Genomic DNA, 17,688 nt, shown 5'->3' on the forward strand with positions numbered 1-17,688 from the left:
TGGGATAAACTCGGGATCTCTATCTCAAGCATAGATGCCGATCTCTTTTCCGAAGGTGTCGACAGCCTGAAAGCAATGCACCTCCGCCGCTTGATTCTGCAGCAGTTCAGGTTTGACCCCTGCCACTCTCCGAGTCCCAACTCGGTGTTTGAAATGGGCACTGTCTCGCAGCTACCCCTCTACATCTGCGCGCTGCAGAGCGGAGATAGCCTCTCGACGGCCGACGACAGTATCTTACTGATGGACAACCTGGTCAAGAAATACTCCTCATTTCGGAAACACCTGCCTTGCCCGGAAACTCCACGGGGGACAAGGAGCGTGGTAAGTACATGCAATTTTGACACCGAATCATCAACCTGACATCGCAAAGCTGTTGACAGGAGCCACTGGCTCAGTGGGTGCACACGTGCTGTTCGAATTGCTGAACGATGACTCGGTGTCGACCGTTTACTGTCTCACGCGGAGGGCATCTCCGTTAAAGGCGGTGCGCGGCAGCCTGTTCGAAAGGGGCCTGTTGCTTTCGCCAGAACAGACATCAAAGGTTGTGGCACTAAACGGCGCACTGGACCGGCCTGACTTTTGTCTGGACCCAGTGGGGAAGACCTTTCACCGTATGCTAGACTCTGTGTCTCTAGTCATCCATACTGCATGGCCAGTCAACTTTAACCTCCCCCTCGCTCAATTCGAGCCACACCTCCGGGGACTATACCACCTCATTATGTTTTCACTTTCGGTCCGAAGACTTGAACCTGCGGTCATGTTGTTTTGCTCTTCCATTCCTACGGCGCTGGGGGCCTCCTGGGCCACGATCGAAGAGGAAGCAGTCGATCTCAACAGCGCGCTGATGGGCTACGGTCAGTCCAAGCTGGTGGGAGAAAGGATGGTCAGCCTTGCACGCCGGTCAGGGGCAAGAGCGTACTCTCTCAGAATTGGTCAAGTTTCAGGACATTCGAAAAAAGGCCTGTGGAACGACTCCGAGGCAATCCCTTCGATGATCCGATCGGCACTGACTTTGCGGGCCCTGCCTGAACTACGTCGGACCTGCTCGTGGGTTCCCGTGGACAAGCTGGCCACAGTAATGCTCGAGTTGGCCGAGTCATGCTCTGCGCCTGACCGCGACGCTGGGCCAAGCCGCGCGTCTGACATCTCCGGGGTTGCCTATGTTGACGACTCAATCTACAACGTGTGTAACTCGGGCATGTTTTCTTGGTCGGAGCTGCTGGCGACCCTCCAACGAAGCGGATTTCAATTTCAGGTTTTGCCATTTGAAGAGTGGCTTGAGTTGCTCCGCGAGAGTGAGGCACGAGGCGAAGAACATATCAACCCGGCAGTCAAACTGATCCCATAGCACTTACAAAGGGCCTCGTTTTTTTAACTTAGAACGAATGGCGATGTGCTTTTTTCGGTGAATGTGGCCAGTAAATACATTGTTTCTAGAAGGGTGGCCCGGGAGCTATATAAGGATATTGCAATAGTCTTAGGTATATCACGTGGCCTTGCATCTATAGAGGCCTTCCTAGCTATCAAAGGTCTAATAAGTCAAGTCTATGCCTTAACTATTTGAAACACGACGTCAAATCTCTTTTTCTGGACAAAGATTTAATCTTCTTTGAGCTATAGTACATCATTTTATTTATTCAAACTCTTCCAACCCTTCCTAGCTATTATCGTCTGCTTGTGCGGGATTTATATATCTCGTTGGAAGCCTTGCCGGAGAACCCTGTTTAAAAACTAGCCGCTGTTTTTCCCTGATACTGTAGTGGTATAGACGACTGTAACAAGGGAACAAGGAGCGGCGTGGTTATTAATACTTTTTACCGAGCCGTCGAACGATTTCTGGACATTGGATCTTATGAACCTTGCAATCTTCACACAATAGAAAACTAGCGATCCTTAAGATTCTTCCGAGTGGGTATAGAGATATTACCCTGCAACGCAGATAGCTCGGTGCTAGCGAGGTTGCGACTGTCCATCGAAACATCATTAGGGCAGACCTACCCATTTTCGCTAACCTAGATACACTGCGGACGAAGCCGGGGATCGCCTATCGCTCTAATAAAAGACAGTTTGATTTGATCAGGAAGTAGCGATGTCATATTGTGGCTAAAGAAAGCTTCCCTAGAGGCGTATGCGCAGGAAAATAAAGATGTAATTGTGAAGTGGCAGTAAACTCCCTTTATGGATAGGAGATATGGTTCCCGTTCAATAAGGGGTAAAGGCTGTTCAAAGCCGCCTTCGATAGTATCTATCATGGTTCGGCTCTACCCTCGTAGTCTTACCTAAAAAAGATAATCGCTACCAAACGTTGCTTGTGATATTCGATAATACATAAAACTAATATAGTACGTTAGGACAAATAAAACGTCTCGCCGTGCAAAAGCAATTAAGCCCTCCCTTTTTATAGGCTACTATCTGCCACTATCTGCCACAGTTTTTTAATGATCTAATCATGCATGATCTATATCTACTTAAGCCTTCTATCTATTAAAGCCGATAGCTTTATCTCACTATAACCACCTTATTTTTGCCCCTACTACCTTCCTTAGGAACACACTAAACCTAAGAGGACCTACCCTCACTAATACTACTCTAATTGCCGTGTTGCTTCGATCGGCTAAATGTTTCTTTCGTGGCGGTTAGAGATCAAAAAAGCGGCAAAGGATACAATAGCTATAAATATCACTAGAGACCTATAAGCCGCCTAACCAACCCCTCTATAGTATATAATATTATAATACTAAAAGTTGTCATTACCGCTAAACCTTTTAAAGGAGGTTTGGAAGCTATACACGTGGTCGGCTAGATAACCCCCGGTGGATAGAATGACTAGGCTTAGGATGCATTGAAAGCACCCTACGTATATCTAGGTTTTGTCTTGCTCTTGTAGCCATCTAGGGTGGCCTATAGACTTCCGCAAAGCCCACCGTTGGGCCCGGACCTCGGGCCCAAAGCCCAACCCACCGTGGGCTGGGGGTCGAACTTTTAGGCCCAAGCCCAACCCCCAGCCCACAGTGGGGGCCCAATGGGCCCCCACGAAAGCCCATTCTTGCATAAAATCCTAGTCTTGGCGGTCATAACGCTGCTAACTAATCAACATAAATTACCGTTTTTTACAACTGTTTAGGTTGGTATATCAAACATCGCCATTGCATAGTGACTATGCAATGGTGAACCTGCAGAAATATATATATTGCACCTTTCACTCACTTCCTTACACTTACTTCCTTACACTCACTTCCTTATACTCACTCTTTATGCTCGCTTCTCTATAGCCCCTTCCTTATATATATATATATATATAAAGCGCTGCCTTCTCTCTCTTTCCTTATACATATATCTTCTTATCCTTTCCGCATGGTCCTGGGGATAGAGGCCCCAAAAGAGCCTCGCCGGCCAACGTTGCGATAGGATATTCATATGCGTCAAGTCTTGTGCTGCCTTTATCGTTTCTTCTCTTGCGACAAGAAAAAGACCATGGAAATATTCTCTTACACGTTTTGAAGCCACCTCAATAAGCGTGGAATTACGGGATTCGCCGCATAGGCTACAGAGTTCTATGCCTCCCTTCTTCTGATCTCGGTAAGTGGGCAGCTGATAGACACAAATAGTAACTCTTTGCTAACTATATTCTTCCTAGCACAATATGCCTAAGACCACGATATCAGCGAAGCGAGATGATAACTAGGGCACTTTTGTTGATGACAATGCAAGTGCCCAAGCAGCACATATCAGCAATGAGAAGTCTTCTACTTGGCACGAGAGTGAAGCCAGACATAGTGGCCTAAAAGTCTATGAGTATCGTGGAAAGCCCGACAGCGATTGCTCCATTGAGACGCTCGACTTTGTTATTGCGGCTCCCAAGGAACCCGTTAAGTCTCTACCAATGATCCCCAAACTAGCGGTTAAACGGATCAGGTCCCTGAAAAGCATGATCAAAGCCACGGTTTAAGCGTCGAGAAAGTCCCTCCGCTAACCCTTAATAAATCATGGGCCTTTCATGGGCTTTCATAGGCTTTCATAGGCTTTGGTAAGCTTTGGTAGGCTTTTATAGGCTTTCATAGGCTTTCATGGGCTTTCATGGGCTTTGGTGGGTTTTTGGTGGGCTTTAGTGGGCTTTAGTGGGCCTGGCCCACTTAAACTATAATATCTATCCAATTAGTAACTACCTAATATTTCCGTTAGATCTATCAAAGGAGTTGTTGACCTACTGTACTACTATAGTAATATTAACCTCCTATAATGTATCTCATTCCCTTTTCTTACTCCTTCTTTATACCTTGCTATTGTGTTCTATACTTACATTGAAATGTCCTAAAGCCAGCAATCCGACTTTATGTCATCTCTATATGATATAGAGTTAGATAATCTGATATACCTTACCCCTTCAAATCACCTAGCTACACCATCTAGGAGCCAGTAGACATTTAACGCCTTTGATCCTTCGTTTCTCCGACCGGCTATTCCGCCTACAATTCCTTCTACCTTTAAACGCGTTGGGCCTGATAGGAGAAAGGCATACGTGCTCTACGACAAAATGAGTCACAGTGACTGGGTGGACTGGTGGTTACAGACTGATTATGGATCTAAGAGTAAGATCAGTTGGGATGTAACCCACGTTTCAGGGATTTGGAAGGACTACTTTCAGGTTGCGCATAGTGCAGATGGCGCAGCGAAAGTTATGTGTAAGCGTTGCTGCGCGATCCTTGAGCACCCTTACACCACTAAGAAGGATGCTAATAGGAAGGTTGGGCGTCATAGTACGACAACTATGACGAGGCATCTTAAGACTACTGCCTGCGTAAGGTCTGTAGGCATAAACTAACAGAAGGGAGAGTTAACTAAATTCCTTCAAAAAACGGTATGTTTAACTTCTAACCTTCTATTTCTAGTTATTAATTACTATTCTACTAGGACCGTACTCCGACCGACAATCCTTTCTCACAAGAAGGCTGGGAAGACGACCTCTTACAATTCATCACTATAAACCGGCTTCCATTTCATCTTATTGAGCATCGAATATTCCAAAGCCTGATCTCGCGAGCTCACTCTGCCCCAAACCCTCTAACTATCCCTTCTGCCGATACTATTCGCCGTCGACTATCGATTCGAGTTTTAGACCGACAATAGAATACTCTTCGGATGCTTCCAGTAGGCTCAAAGATATCAATTACGCTAGATTGTTAGACGTCTCCATTCTTATAAGCTTTCCTAGCTATCACTGGTTACTTTATTGATATTGATTAGGTATACCGTGAGGTGCTTCTTAGCTTTAAACCTCTTCATGGATCTTATACCGGTGCTAATATAAGTAGTGTTCTTTTAGAGACACTAGTGGATCATAGGATTTAGGACCGAGTGTTTAGGATAACTATAGATAACGCATCAAATAACAAGACACTGGTTAATTCCCTCCAGTAGGCTTTATCTAATGATATTAATCTTATCCGCTCTCCCTATCTTGCTCACGTTATCTAACTTAGCCTAAACCAGCTTCTTAATCGTCTAAAAGCAGTTCCGCTAAATAATACCACGGAGACAAAATAGATAGACCGCCAGTCAACCTTAGCAAAGGTAAATGCACAATTTCAGAATCGGGAGATCTCTTATACCTTAAATAAGGTCCGGTATCTCGTAGTCTATATCCGCGTAAGTCCTTAGCGCCGTGAGGCTTTCATTAAGCTACAAAGTTAGGAGCAAAAGCTTATGCCGATTTAGGATATAAGGACTCGGTAGAACTTAACGTTTCTTATGCTTCGCTGAGCAAAACGACTTCGTGACTTATTTGGACCTTTTTGTGCGGATTTTAACTACGAGGAGATATCCCTAAATGATGAAGAATAGCGCCAAATTGATTACCTCCTCTATATCACTGAGCCTTTCTTTGATTATACACTTACACTTTCAAAGACCCGAGATATGACAGCACATCTTGTATTTCGCATTTATAATGCACTGTTTAAGTATCTAGAGAAGTCAATAAACTAGCTCCGGCGGAAGCGTGTTTTATAGAAAAAGTAGATGCTTAATTCTCTTGAAGCTAGCCGATCAAAGCTAGTTAAGTACTACTCGTAGACGGATAATGTTCGAGGATATATCTTTGCAATTAGTACTATGCTATCCCCTAATAGTAGGTTCTAATTCTTTCTTTTAGACGACTAGGAGAAAGAATAGCGTGATCTATACTGGGCCTCCTTTTAATAGACTCTAGCTCCTTACCAAGAACGTCTTAAGCGTGCTCAAGGCCCTAGGAACTCCTCTACTAAAGCAAGACTAAGTTTAAGACTTAATAAGTTACTAAATAGGCATAAACCCTAAGCAAAACCGGTCGGAGATGAAATAACCTAGTATCTTAATGGTGGTATGTTCTAAACCTACTCTTATACTATCTAAAGCTGACTTTCTTTTAGATATCACTGATAATGAGCCGCTTCCATTTTGGAGAGAGAACCAATGCCGTTTTCCTGTAATCGCTTTACTTGCAAGGGATATTCTCTCTATCCTAGCAATAGGTGCTAGTGTAGAACGGCTTTTTAACACCGCACACGATATCTATCATTATCGCCGCGGTCGTATGAAGTTAGAAACTATTCAAGAGCTTATGATGTTTCTTTGTACATCAAGATTTGATCTTGAAGAGCAGGAGGCAAAGGAGCTTAAGCAGTTCTTCTCTCTAGATGAGATTGAAGCTCTAAGGGAAGAGAAAGATAAGAAGCCTAATGATATTGAGATAGAGGCAATTAGTGATACAGAAGAATAGGACGAAAGGTCTGATAATTTGATAGCGATGGATGATGATGCTGAGCCGCAACTACCAGAGAACACCACCTAGTTACGGATGTCAGGAAGGAAAAGAAAAAGTAGGGAGGATAATGAATTTGAGCATTACTAGTATATAAATAAATTGCAATATAATATATTCCGTTAATATCTATGAGTTAGTTGAGAAAAATATAGTAAAAATGATATATTTATTGGTCAAAGCTGTAAGAGGATTACTCAAAATTACTACCAAAAAATGCATTACTTATACAGTCACGGGAAAATAGCATATTTGTATTGTTTAGCACAAGATGGGCCTTGGGCCCATCCGAAAAGCCCAAAGCCCATCGTGGGCCCGAGAACTAGGCCCAACGCCCAACCCATCAGGGGGTTGGGTTGGGTTAGGCTTTGGGCTTTGTGGGCTCTGCGGAAGTCTAGTGGCCTATAAGCATAGCTCCCGTAATAGCAAACGAGGTGGATATAACGGCTGCAATTAGGACGTCGACGAGGACATTGTCTATTAGATTTCTAAACGTGTTGTCTAAAATAGATCTATTAGGAGTGATAATATCGGCTTTCGCTCGGTCCCGTAGAATAACCGCGAAGCGCGCTATGGCCGAGTTAAGACTGGCAAAGGCTAGCCCTATGATAGCGAGGAAGGCAATAGTAAGGCGTATCCTAATTGTGTATTTAGTAGACATCATAGAGCGCAAGGTCATTTAGGCAAGTTATGTTTAAGTAATTGCTTCGATGCTTATAGAAAGAAGGATATAATAAGGAATGATAAAGAAGAAAAAAAAAAAGAAAGACTTATCGTTCTAGTCTAGCTTTATTCCTTATAAGGCTGAGCTCGGCTAATTTCCTAGCTCTGTAAACTTAGGGCTCTATCAGCTAGCCTATTTTGCTATATAGCCCGCTAGAGCGAGCTATGCTATATAATTGAATGATCCTAGGAGCAATACGTCTTAATAGTAGGTAAGTCTAGGCTTCTTCGAGTTGCCCGTTCTTACAAATACTATACGAGGGCATCTTCTTTTCTTTGTCTTAAATCTATAGATAGAAAAGCCTTTACCTAGTGTCTATGTACTATTATGAAGGAAGGCATTAGCGGATATAGAACGCCGGTAGGCAAAAAATTAGTCTCCTAGGAACAACTCTAGGAAACTAAGCTTTGAGTCTCCTACGTACGAAAGGTAGTATAAGAGGGGTTCCTAGAAGCGTATATAGACGCAAGGCTTCTAGCAAGAAATAGATAAGCTCTTAGGCAGTAATATACATTTAAACAAATTTATTATTACCATGGGTTGACACTCCTAGGAGTGAAATTTAAGAGTATGTCTGACTCCTAGGAACGAGCATATAGGAATAAGTCTCCTAGGAGAATTAAAGACGCTCCTAGGAGTCAATATAGGTAGAATACAACTCCTAGGAGTAGGAAATAGTCCGGAGCAATAATATGCGGGATCCGCATAGTGTATTAGAGACTGGGATACTCTGTCCCTGTTTTCAACGGCTGGAACAAATCTGGTGAATTAGATGCATCTGCCACGCATATGCAATCACCTACACAGAAGCTCCAATTCGTCGCCATAAGTATAGATATGCCTACCCCACCAACCAAGATAGCGACTGGCAATGTTTCCTAGCGCCCATAGTTTTGTCCTTGTCTCGCGTAAAAAGTCGCCAACAGCTAGTCTAAATAATCCTTCATTCGCCACAGGGCAAATTCTAAGAAAAAGCTATAGCCGTACATTCTGTATGTTGGGCGGGTGGAGGGGTGTCAACAAGTTCCTAGGAAACCGTGCTAGTAGAACCTAGGACTGAGCGGGGGATCCAGTAGTAGGCCGAGCAGCTAGCAGTGACAGAACGTGTTGTACATGTATATCTAGCTTGATACGTTTAGCGTTATGCAAGATAGCGCGTGATAGCGCAAAGCAAGGGTCAGGGCGCTAAGTAATTGGGCGTCAGGCTCTCCTTTTAGGCGCTTTTGGTGTTCATGATGTATTAATGAGGTCAAATGTCTCTACAGAATGATATAATTAGATTTCAGCCTCAATCCTGCACTATAACTGAAATGAACGGAGATTTTCTTACGCCGTTGTGATAGGGCGGAGTGAGAGTGATTCAAGGCCAGCTCGTCGCATCGCGGTGAGCTATGTATACCATCACAGTAATCTGCGGGGTGATTTCCGGATAAAATTAACTGGGTCAAGTGACACGACAATGGCTGTTCCTGTCAGTTGATAAAAAAATTGTATTAGGCTAGAAATCTACTTTGATGAGCGTGTTGGGTCAACGAAGGGCGAATGCTTACCGCCCACAAAGTCACCTAATAGTGAGGCTGAGGATGGCATCTATGATTGTGAAGCCTGTCATCTTTGTTCTACTCGAAATACTATCAACGGTGTGCAGCGTGTGTTGAATATGAACTCCATAAAGTCTGGCGATAGAAATTCAGGTTCCCAGGTGGGCATCAACAATGGGGTGATGAATCTTGGCGCGGGTAAGTTCCTCACAGCGTTGGTGATGGGTTCAGGTTTTATCGACTAACAGCAGCATCAAGCTCGGTTATGACCATCCTAACACGCTATCGAGCATAGCCAATCTATTATCAACGTATCGGAAATAGGGTCGGTGGGAGGAGGCTAGACACCTTGACGCGTAGGTGATAGAGAGTCGTAAGATAAAGCTCGGTGAGGACCATCCGTCTTCACTAACAAGTATGGCTAACCTGGCGTCGACGTATAGGAACCAAGGTCGATGGGAGGAGGCCGAGCAGCTCTTTGTGTAGGTCATGGAGACTCGTAAGACGAAGCTCGGCGCGGACTATCCCTCCACGCCGACGAGCATGGCCAATTTAGCTTTCACCTGGGAATCTACAGGTCAGCATGCGAAAGCAATCGATTTACTTCGAACCTGCGTGGTCAATCAGCAACGAGTTTTAGGCCCCGCTCATCCTCACACTATCTCCAATGAAAGACGCTGCTAGAATGGGAAACGGCGGATCGTGCTATCGAAACATGATGCATTTATCTTTACAATATCTGTTTGTCTCATCTTGTGCACGCATCGCTATATTTGGTTCTCTAATTTGCGTGAGTTACACTAGGATTTAGGCTACTTAGTGACCATGCATTCGACAACTGATTGTTTCCTATACGTGTAAAACACACTTTCTGTATTGATGTTTTGAAAGAACCGTACTCGTAAATTTCACGTAATAGCCCCTGCATCCATACTATCAGGTTAGAGTGGAAACTATCACAGGCCTTATCAGGTGAGGCTCAAATTTCACCATTCAGGAAGCTTGAACCAATCTCAGTTGATCAAACAAACATGTATTTACACAGTTGTTGTAGCCTGCATATCGTTCGCGAAGTTGAACCTTGGATTGAGGTACAAGTGTCTTGATAAAGGAAAAAGAAGCAAGCAATAAACGATAGTTGATTCGTTGAGAAACGGACGGGGAACGAGAGCAGAACACAGAATCTGGAAGGAGAGAAGCTCCGACCGTCCGAGCTCTCAGGACCATCCAGGGGTCACATGACTTGGTTGGTCATGTGATCTCGACAATTTTCCTATTGCAATCTATCCATCTTGGTAGACTTAAAGCAGCTTGAGCCTTGCAGAATTTGGTATGAGACGGTTTGTTTTCAATTGCTAAACTCTCCAACAGATTTATTTACATATGGTCTCATATGAGAATGGTCGTGAACAACACCACAGAACATAAACTACAAAGCTTAACGCTCAAAAGAATCCGCCAACTCCTAGTAATCAAAAATTTCAATCTTCGGGGTCCCGTTTCTGTGGTTCCTTCATCGATATCCATTGAACAAGCCCAGCGCCGACGAAGGATAGTAATGCAGCAATTACAGACACATAAAATGTCTGGGTGGCAGCAATATTGTAAGCATAGAGCACAGATGGAAGGACCTCTTTGGATAGACGTTGCGACAGGTTGGCTGCGCCGCCTTCTATCAACGCACTTGGGTTGACTTTCGGGGCATATGTGGAAATGCTTGCCACAAGACGATTTTCGAATACAGTCTGAGCAACTGAGATGAATATCGCACCACTCAGACTCTGTGCAAAAGTAATGATGGCAATTCCAGTTGGTATATCATCCAAGGATAATACAGTCTGGAGAGCATTGATGCACTGTTGGAAGCCGAGTCCTGCGCCCACTCCGATGATCACTTGATAGCCAATCCATTTCGCATGTCCGGTATGGATCTCAAAGGTCGTGCACAAGCCAGAGCCAATTGTGAGAAATACGCTTCCCACAAACATTAGGGGCGTATAGTACCCAATAATGTTCACCAGGAGACCTCCTAAAGCGGAACAAACAATCATCGCCACGACCATCGGAAGATTGTTGATTCCAGACTCGGATGCGGAATCTTCCTTGATTGCTTGGAACCAAATGGGGAGCTAGAGCAATATTAGCGGAGAAAGTAGAATGAATGTTCTCAGGGCTCACATAGTATCCAAACACAAAAAAGGAACCCCCAAGGAAGGTGGCGTGTATCACTGCACCAAGCACATTGCGATTCTTGAGAAGACGCGGCGGTACCGTAGCTTCATCCTGTTTCCAAACCTGGATGTAGCACCACAAGGAACCGAAGACCCCGAATAGGGCAAAGAGCGCAATTATCCGTGCATTATCCCAATCATATTTGGTCCCAGCCCATTGCAAGCCCAGTAGTATTGAGACTATTGCGGGTATGAAGGCAAGGATACCAAGTGGATCCATTCTTTTCAATTGCCCAAGTGTGTCCAGCTCGGGCTTTATTTTCATCGGGTCTTTGAAGCAAAAGATTATCACAAGCCCAGTGAGGGCACCGAAAGGTATGTTTATCCAGAAGCACCATCTCCAACTGACATGGTCAGTCAATACTCCACCTAGCCTGTCGCAAAGTTAGCTGTCGCTCTGAGAATATCTTCTCGGGATAATCTCTTACAGAGGTCCTGTAATGGTTGCAATTCCACTGGTGCTGCCGATGATGCCATAATAAAGTGCACGACGATGAAGGGGCACGCTGTTCGCAAGTACCAGCAAAGCACCCGGGGATAGGCCACCTGACCCAATACCAGCGATTGCCCTCCCTAGGATTAAGCCTTTCGAAGTTGGAGTCACTGCGCATATCAAGGATCCAATCTCAAACAAGGCCAGGGCGATCATATATGTCCATTTGGTGGAATAATAGGTGTAGATCTTGCCAAACGGGAGGGTGACAGCACATGTCGTCACGAGGTAAGCGCTAGCATACCAGGATATGTCGCTTATTGAGTTGAATTGCTCGGTAATTTTGGGGACAGCGGTTGAAAGGATTGTATTGTCCTAGATTGAAAAGCATCGATGTTAGCGATGATAAGAGCAATAACTGCTGGTCAAACAAAAATGACCCGTTCCAAGTCTTACCAGGGCAATGCAGAAAGACTGAAAACACAGTCCTATGAGGATCGGAGCAAGTTTCGATGTCGGTGGATACTCCTGTTTCTCGTCCTCGATGCTGTGGTCACTCCCTGACTCGTTCAACGGGATGTCATCTCGGTTCGAACAGACTTCATCCCGACTGTCTCTCAAGCTTAAACTGTCTGCCATGAAACGAAATTTTGTTTCCCCCAGTTCTTGTCCAAACTGTGGGGGCTCATGGAAATTTGCTTGTTGTGAAGCATTCGATCCAAAATGCAGTTTGCAGAGTGTTTGTTGCTGCAAAGTAAAATCTCCGGCTAATTAATCGGAAGACGTATATAGGTTTTCTGTAGGACAGCTAACTGCATGTTTACTGCTGGTTGTAACCAATCAAGTTATGCAAGGGATACAGCTTTATTTGTGCTTGGGATCTTTTTCTTCCCGGCATTCTTTCCAGGCTACTTGGTATGCTGTAGCTTCTATCACGAAATGTCCCAGCAGTCAGGGTATGTCTCTTCGCTTAAGCTTGCATGTAGAAGTTGCACAACTCCATAGACCAGTTCACTTTAAAAGGTCAGTCAGTCCAAAGCAGAGACAATTCAACGTTGTTCAGTGTCATGCCGATCACATCCAACTTTATCAACATCAAACCCCTGCATTCCAGAGACACTGCAACCTCGCGAGAGACTGGGTGCATGCTGCAATCTCCATTTATGGTGGATTGAAAGGTTATTAAATTTTGTTAGAACCGGTGCTATCATTGAGGGCGCTTCGTCATTAAGATTGGATACACCTATGGCATCAAGCTCCAAAGCAATCAGAAGCATACAGGTCACGATCCCCACTAATTGTCCTTGAGCTATGCAGTGATTGTATTATTTACGGCGCAGACATCCGGAATAAGTCACATCAACACTTTGGCTTGGTCGCAATGTGACCTTGGGACTCATGATCTGAGCCGATGTGCTACCCCAAGATAGTCAAGAATATAATTACAATCTAACATGACTCTCAAGATGCACTGAGAGCAAGCTTATCTGTGAATCATGTCTGCAGTCAGTCCATGTTATTATAGTGAGCTTAATCGATGTTTTACGCATAAGAAAAGCGCTGTGATGCAGGGGCCCGCTCACGCTAAGTGCGGCCCAGGTTATGTACTACCAAGATTTCAGTCGTCCGGAAGGGGTTCCGGCCAGGTCACACTTCGCTTGAAGAAAAGCTTCATATGAATCAAGTGACGGGATGACATTCGAGGGGGTGGAAGCAAGAAAGTTGTTAGTCGGAGTATAGTGTAGATAGAATAGAGACTTGGTTAATTAGTAAGGCCATCTAACCACCCCAATACGGGCCCCTTAAAGATACGTTAGCAGCAGGAAGGTTCTGCACGACTCCAGTAGAAGAGTTTTAACCCCCAGCAAACATGATCACATTGACCACGCTTCGAAGTATATGGTCTCATTGAGGGTACTAAACTTTGGAATGATAAGGAATTCACCTTGGGTGCTGAATGGCCACATATTGAACTCGGGAAATACATCTGACTACCGTGGGACTCGGCAATAGGAAGTATTTTCTGATACCTAGGCTTTTTCAAAGGGATGAAGGGGGCGCCCCTCAGCAATAACAGATCCTTGGGACCGGCAAATCACTGGGGAATCCTGCTTAATGAACAATTGACGACGTAAGTGAGAAATATCCCGAGGAATGTACATGAGATCATTTCCAGGTGATTTTGGCAGATCTGGAAGGTTTTATCGTGCATGTAGACTAGCGGTTGTCAGGGTCATGGGAACGAAGTCAAAATTTGTATTGGGAAAATTAAGGAGGTACAATAGAATATCTAGACAAAGGGAGAAGGAAGCAATAATAGGTCAATATTATTGGTGGAGAAAAGGACGGGGAAGGAGAGAGGCTCCGACGCTCCGAGGACTATCGAACTACTCTCAGGACCATCCAGGGTCATACGACCAACCAGGTCATGTGATCTCAACAGGAGTACATGAGCATGGACGACTCAGACTGAGCGCAAAATGATTGGATATTAGATCTTCCATCTTGACATTGGGTTTGGGCGCGTACGATATCCAATTAAAACTATTGAAGTAGCTTTCTGATTGGTTCGAACACCAAGTCCAGAAAAATCTATCACAGGAAGAGATCGCAAAAGCCTTCAACCAAAAAACAAGCAAAAATGGAGTTTTTTCTGCTATTGAGGCCAGGTTGTATTACCTCACAGGAAATAGTCCTTTTAGGAAGCGCGGGAAAAGATCTTCGCGCGACACTCGTATTTTCAACGCGTCGCAAGTCCCTACCATCTCCTCGGCCCACAGAATCGTCGAATTGCTTCAACAAACGATCTCGCGGTCAAACATAGAAGTACCCGCATGGCATCTGGCACCGAGTAATCTTCCACATCTTGACCCAAAAGATCGCGAGGATGGCAATTTTGTTCCCCTACCATGTTTTCGGCCGAGTGATATAGAGTTAAGCGAATCCCAAGCAGTACCTAGACAGGACATTGCGAATGAAGGGCTCTGAGCGCATCCCAGGAACAGGTGCCTCACCCGGGTCGAAGCGGAAGTGCACGCTCAGGTCGAAAAGTTACCCCAAGTGAGCATTCACCGCTGGAGCAACCTCGATTACGACGTACTCAGTCACAGATTCCAGAGAGCAGAAAAATGACCTCCGCAAACAAAGATGTACGGTTGAATAATTCCAAAAACGCAGCTCATTATACTCCACCTGGTGCCGTTGCCTCGGAATGCGCTCCCGAACAGAGCATGCCGGATAACATGTTCTCAGCCGAGGAAGCACCGCCGCCTAGCCTCGATCGCGTTGGTCAGCAACAAACGTATGAGCAAGAATGGGTAGCTTTGTGCTGCCGGGTGGAGCAGTCTGCCGGACCAAACATAGGGAATTTGCCTCTGGGCACACAGATGGAAAGAGAAGAAGTTTCGCCCGATGGGCAAAAGAACCAGCAAGCATCACAAGCAAAGCTTGGGGAACAGGGAGGAGACAGGCCACAACGTGTCGCAGAGAACCTTGGACAGGTTGGAAACTATTGACCCGAGGCTCACTACCACCATTGGAGACCACTATGTCATTCCGCCTCATATTTTCCACATGTTTTTTTAATTTTTTTTAACCTTAATTTTATTCAATTTTAATATGTATATATACATTTTTTACAGAGGGTGTTTTCAGCTAGGTCATTGGGTGTTGGTCACGTCACGCGTCTAGATCGCCGGCCTTTGTTCGTAAGTTGGCCACAAGTGTACGGTACAAAAGCACATCACAGATGAAACCTGAAGAGAAAAGTGACAATAACTTTATCTGACCCTTTGTCAAACACAAAGACCCGAACTCCCGCATTCCGCCATGAGCCAATCGTCAGCAACCGACGTGCCAGAGGTAACTATCAACTCCATGGGTACCAAGGAGGTGGAATTCGACAATTTAGAGGGTTATGAGTATGTAGTAGTCGGCTCAGGCGCCGGCGGGGGCCCCTTGGCCGCCAATCTGGCCCATAAAGGCCATAAAGTTCTCCTCCTGGAGGCCGGAGATGATCAGGGCTCCAATCTCAACCAGCAGGTTCCCGCCTTCCATTTCAGATCCACAGAGGACGAGAACATGCGCTGGGATTACTTCGTCAAACATTCGCAGATGAGACTATCGCGCGAAAGGACTCGAAAATGACCTGGCAGACACCCACAGGAACCCTGTATGTCGGATTGAATCCACCGAGTGGATCAAAACCTAAAGGGATCCTCTATCCACGTGCTGGAAAACTGGGTGGCTGTACTTCACATAATGCTATGATCACCATCTATCCGCATGAGAATGATTGAGCTAACGTTGCCCAACTCACCGGCGATACTTCGTGGGAGCCGAAGAATATGCGCCAATATTTCAAGCGCCTGGAGCGCTGTGAGTATCTTCCGACCGATGCCCCTGGTCATGGCTTTGATGGCTGGCTCGGTACTAATCGTGCTGATCTCAAATTGGCACTGAAAGACTTCAAGATCCTCTCTATCATCGGTGCAGCGGCTGCAGCCATGGGCAATCGTATCCTGAGCGTGATCCACGAGAAGGTTTCCCAGCTCGGACTCCTACTGCGGGACGTTAATTCCGTTGATGCTCGCCGGGATATGACTGAGGGCATCTACCAGCTCCCCCTGGCCGTGAGTCGCGCTAAGCGAAGTGGTACTCGGGACTTGGTTCTGAATACAGCCAAGGAGTTTCCGCTGGAAATTAGGACATGCTGTCTTGCTACCCGTGTACGGTTTGAAGAGGGCGGTAGCACCAACGCCCCTCCGAGAGCGATTGGGGTCAAGTTCCTCGAAGGGAGCAGTTTATATAAGGCCGATCCTCGGTCCAGTTCATCCGCCACCGGGACCAAACGTTGCGTTTTCGTCTCTCGAGAGGTCATACTCGCAGCGGGAGCTTTCGGCACCCCGCAGCTTCTCAAGTTGAGCGGTGTCGGTCCTGAAGACGAGTTGCAAAAGTTTGGGATTCGTGTCGTGAGAGATCTACCGGGCGTTGGAACCAATCTCCAGGACCGCAACAAGATTCCTGTCGTTACCAAGATACAAGATGACTTCCCGGTCATAGCCAATTGCACGTTCGGGAGACCGGGAGACCCATGCCTAGAAGACTGGTACCGGCAGCGTGGGCCTTACCTATCGAATGGGCTCACTATTGGGATCGTGAAAAAATCCAGTCAATCCGATATTGACCCTGATCTCTTCATCTTCGGTGGTCCAGCGTTCTTTCGGGGTTACTATCCTGGATACTCAGAACTCACCACCTTAGACAAGAAACACTTCACCTGGGCGGTCCTCAAGGCTCACACGCATAACCAGGACGGAACGATCATACTCACCTCAGCCGATCCGCGAGACGTGCCCGATATCGATTTCAATTACTTTACTACGACCCCGGACGAGGCTCAGGAATCGGACCGTGATCTTGGTGCCATCACCGAAGGCCTTGAATTTGCGCGCCGCATTATGGACGGTGTCCTACCGATCTTCACTGGTTCCCTGGAAGAGGCATCGCCTGGTCGTCAGGTGGCCTCTTCTGAGCAAGTTAAAGAATTCATCAGAAATGAAGCCTGGGGTCATCACGCGTCCTGTAGCTGCCCGATATGGGGGGGATTGAGACCCCAAAGCCGTTCTGGATTCCCGTTTTCGTGTTCGAGATGTGAGCAGCCTACGCGTCGTGGATGCGTCCGTCTTTCCTCGCATTCCCGGTTTCTTTATCGTCGTTCCCATCTACATGATTAGTGAGAAGGCATCCGATGTGATCCTTGAAGATATTGGCGAGAGAAGCCATGTCTAAAGGCCCCGTGCCTTTCGCTCGTTCTTCCTGGACTTACGCAAAACATTTATATACCCGGGCAAGAGCGATAGGGAAAGCTGTGATAACAGTAGGTAGGGTCATCTCGTATTTCGCGTAACTAATCATATTCAACTTCGTGTACGGCTTGTAAGAAGCAACCATTGACGGTG

General features: G+C 45.8%; 6 protein-coding genes across 6 annotated transcripts; 5 read left to right on the plus strand and 1 right to left on the minus strand.

Annotated features, from left to right (window-relative positions):
* Nucleotides 1-75: 75 nt before the first annotated feature.
* On the plus strand, nucleotides 76-3,949 carry PENARI_c033G04572 (uncharacterized protein; the record flags this gene model as incomplete). The annotated part of the gene is made up of 4 exons (XM_022636636.1): nucleotides 76-321; nucleotides 371-1,183; nucleotides 3,544-3,579; nucleotides 3,686-3,949. The coding sequence occupies 4 exons, from the start codon at nucleotides 76-78 to the stop codon at nucleotides 3,947-3,949; spliced, it is 1,359 nt and encodes a 452-aa protein (XP_022483498.1).
* Nucleotides 3,950-4,534: 585 nt separating this feature from the next.
* On the plus strand, nucleotides 4,535-5,127 carry PENARI_c033G10472 (uncharacterized protein; the record flags this gene model as incomplete). Its single annotated transcript, XM_022636666.1, has 2 exons — nucleotides 4,535-4,798; nucleotides 4,912-5,127. The coding sequence occupies 2 exons, from the start codon at nucleotides 4,535-4,537 to the stop codon at nucleotides 5,125-5,127; spliced, it is 480 nt and encodes a 159-aa protein (XP_022483484.1).
* A 5,418-nt stretch (nucleotides 5,128-10,545) lies between these two features.
* PENARI_c033G09401 (MDR family MFS transporter) lies at nucleotides 10,546-12,367 on the minus strand (the record flags this gene model as incomplete). Its single annotated transcript, XM_022636655.1, has 4 exons — nucleotides 10,546-11,193; nucleotides 11,243-11,669; nucleotides 11,724-12,103; nucleotides 12,185-12,367. The coding sequence occupies 4 exons, from the start codon at nucleotides 12,365-12,367 to the stop codon at nucleotides 10,546-10,548; spliced, it is 1,638 nt and encodes a 545-aa protein (XP_022483523.1).
* Nucleotides 12,368-14,856: 2,489 nt separating this feature from the next.
* PENARI_c033G06830 (uncharacterized protein) lies at nucleotides 14,857-15,243 on the plus strand (the record flags this gene model as incomplete). Its single annotated transcript, XM_022636646.1, has 1 exon — nucleotides 14,857-15,243. The coding sequence occupies one exon, from the start codon at nucleotides 14,857-14,859 to the stop codon at nucleotides 15,241-15,243; it is 387 nt and encodes a 128-aa protein (XP_022483485.1).
* Nucleotides 15,244-15,556: 313 nt separating this feature from the next.
* On the plus strand, nucleotides 15,557-15,874 carry PENARI_c033G11275 (uncharacterized protein; the record flags this gene model as incomplete). Its single annotated transcript, XM_022636668.1, has 1 exon — nucleotides 15,557-15,874. The coding sequence occupies one exon, from the start codon at nucleotides 15,557-15,559 to the stop codon at nucleotides 15,872-15,874; it is 318 nt and encodes a 105-aa protein (XP_022483490.1).
* A 200-nt stretch (nucleotides 15,875-16,074) lies between these two features.
* On the plus strand, nucleotides 16,075-17,518 carry PENARI_c033G08621 (GMC family oxidoreductase; the record flags this gene model as incomplete). The annotated part of the gene is made up of 2 exons (XM_022636653.1): nucleotides 16,075-17,296; nucleotides 17,349-17,518. 2 exons carry the CDS (start codon nucleotides 16,075-16,077, stop codon nucleotides 17,516-17,518), a joined length of 1,392 nt encoding a protein of 463 aa, XP_022483499.1.
* Nucleotides 17,519-17,688: the final 170 nt, after the last annotated feature.

This window comes from Penicillium arizonense (assembly GCF_001773325.1).
Source record: "Penicillium arizonense strain CBS 141311 chromosome Unknown PENARI_contig033, whole genome shotgun sequence".
Taxonomy (NCBI): domain Eukaryota; kingdom Fungi; phylum Ascomycota; class Eurotiomycetes; order Eurotiales; family Aspergillaceae; genus Penicillium; species Penicillium arizonense.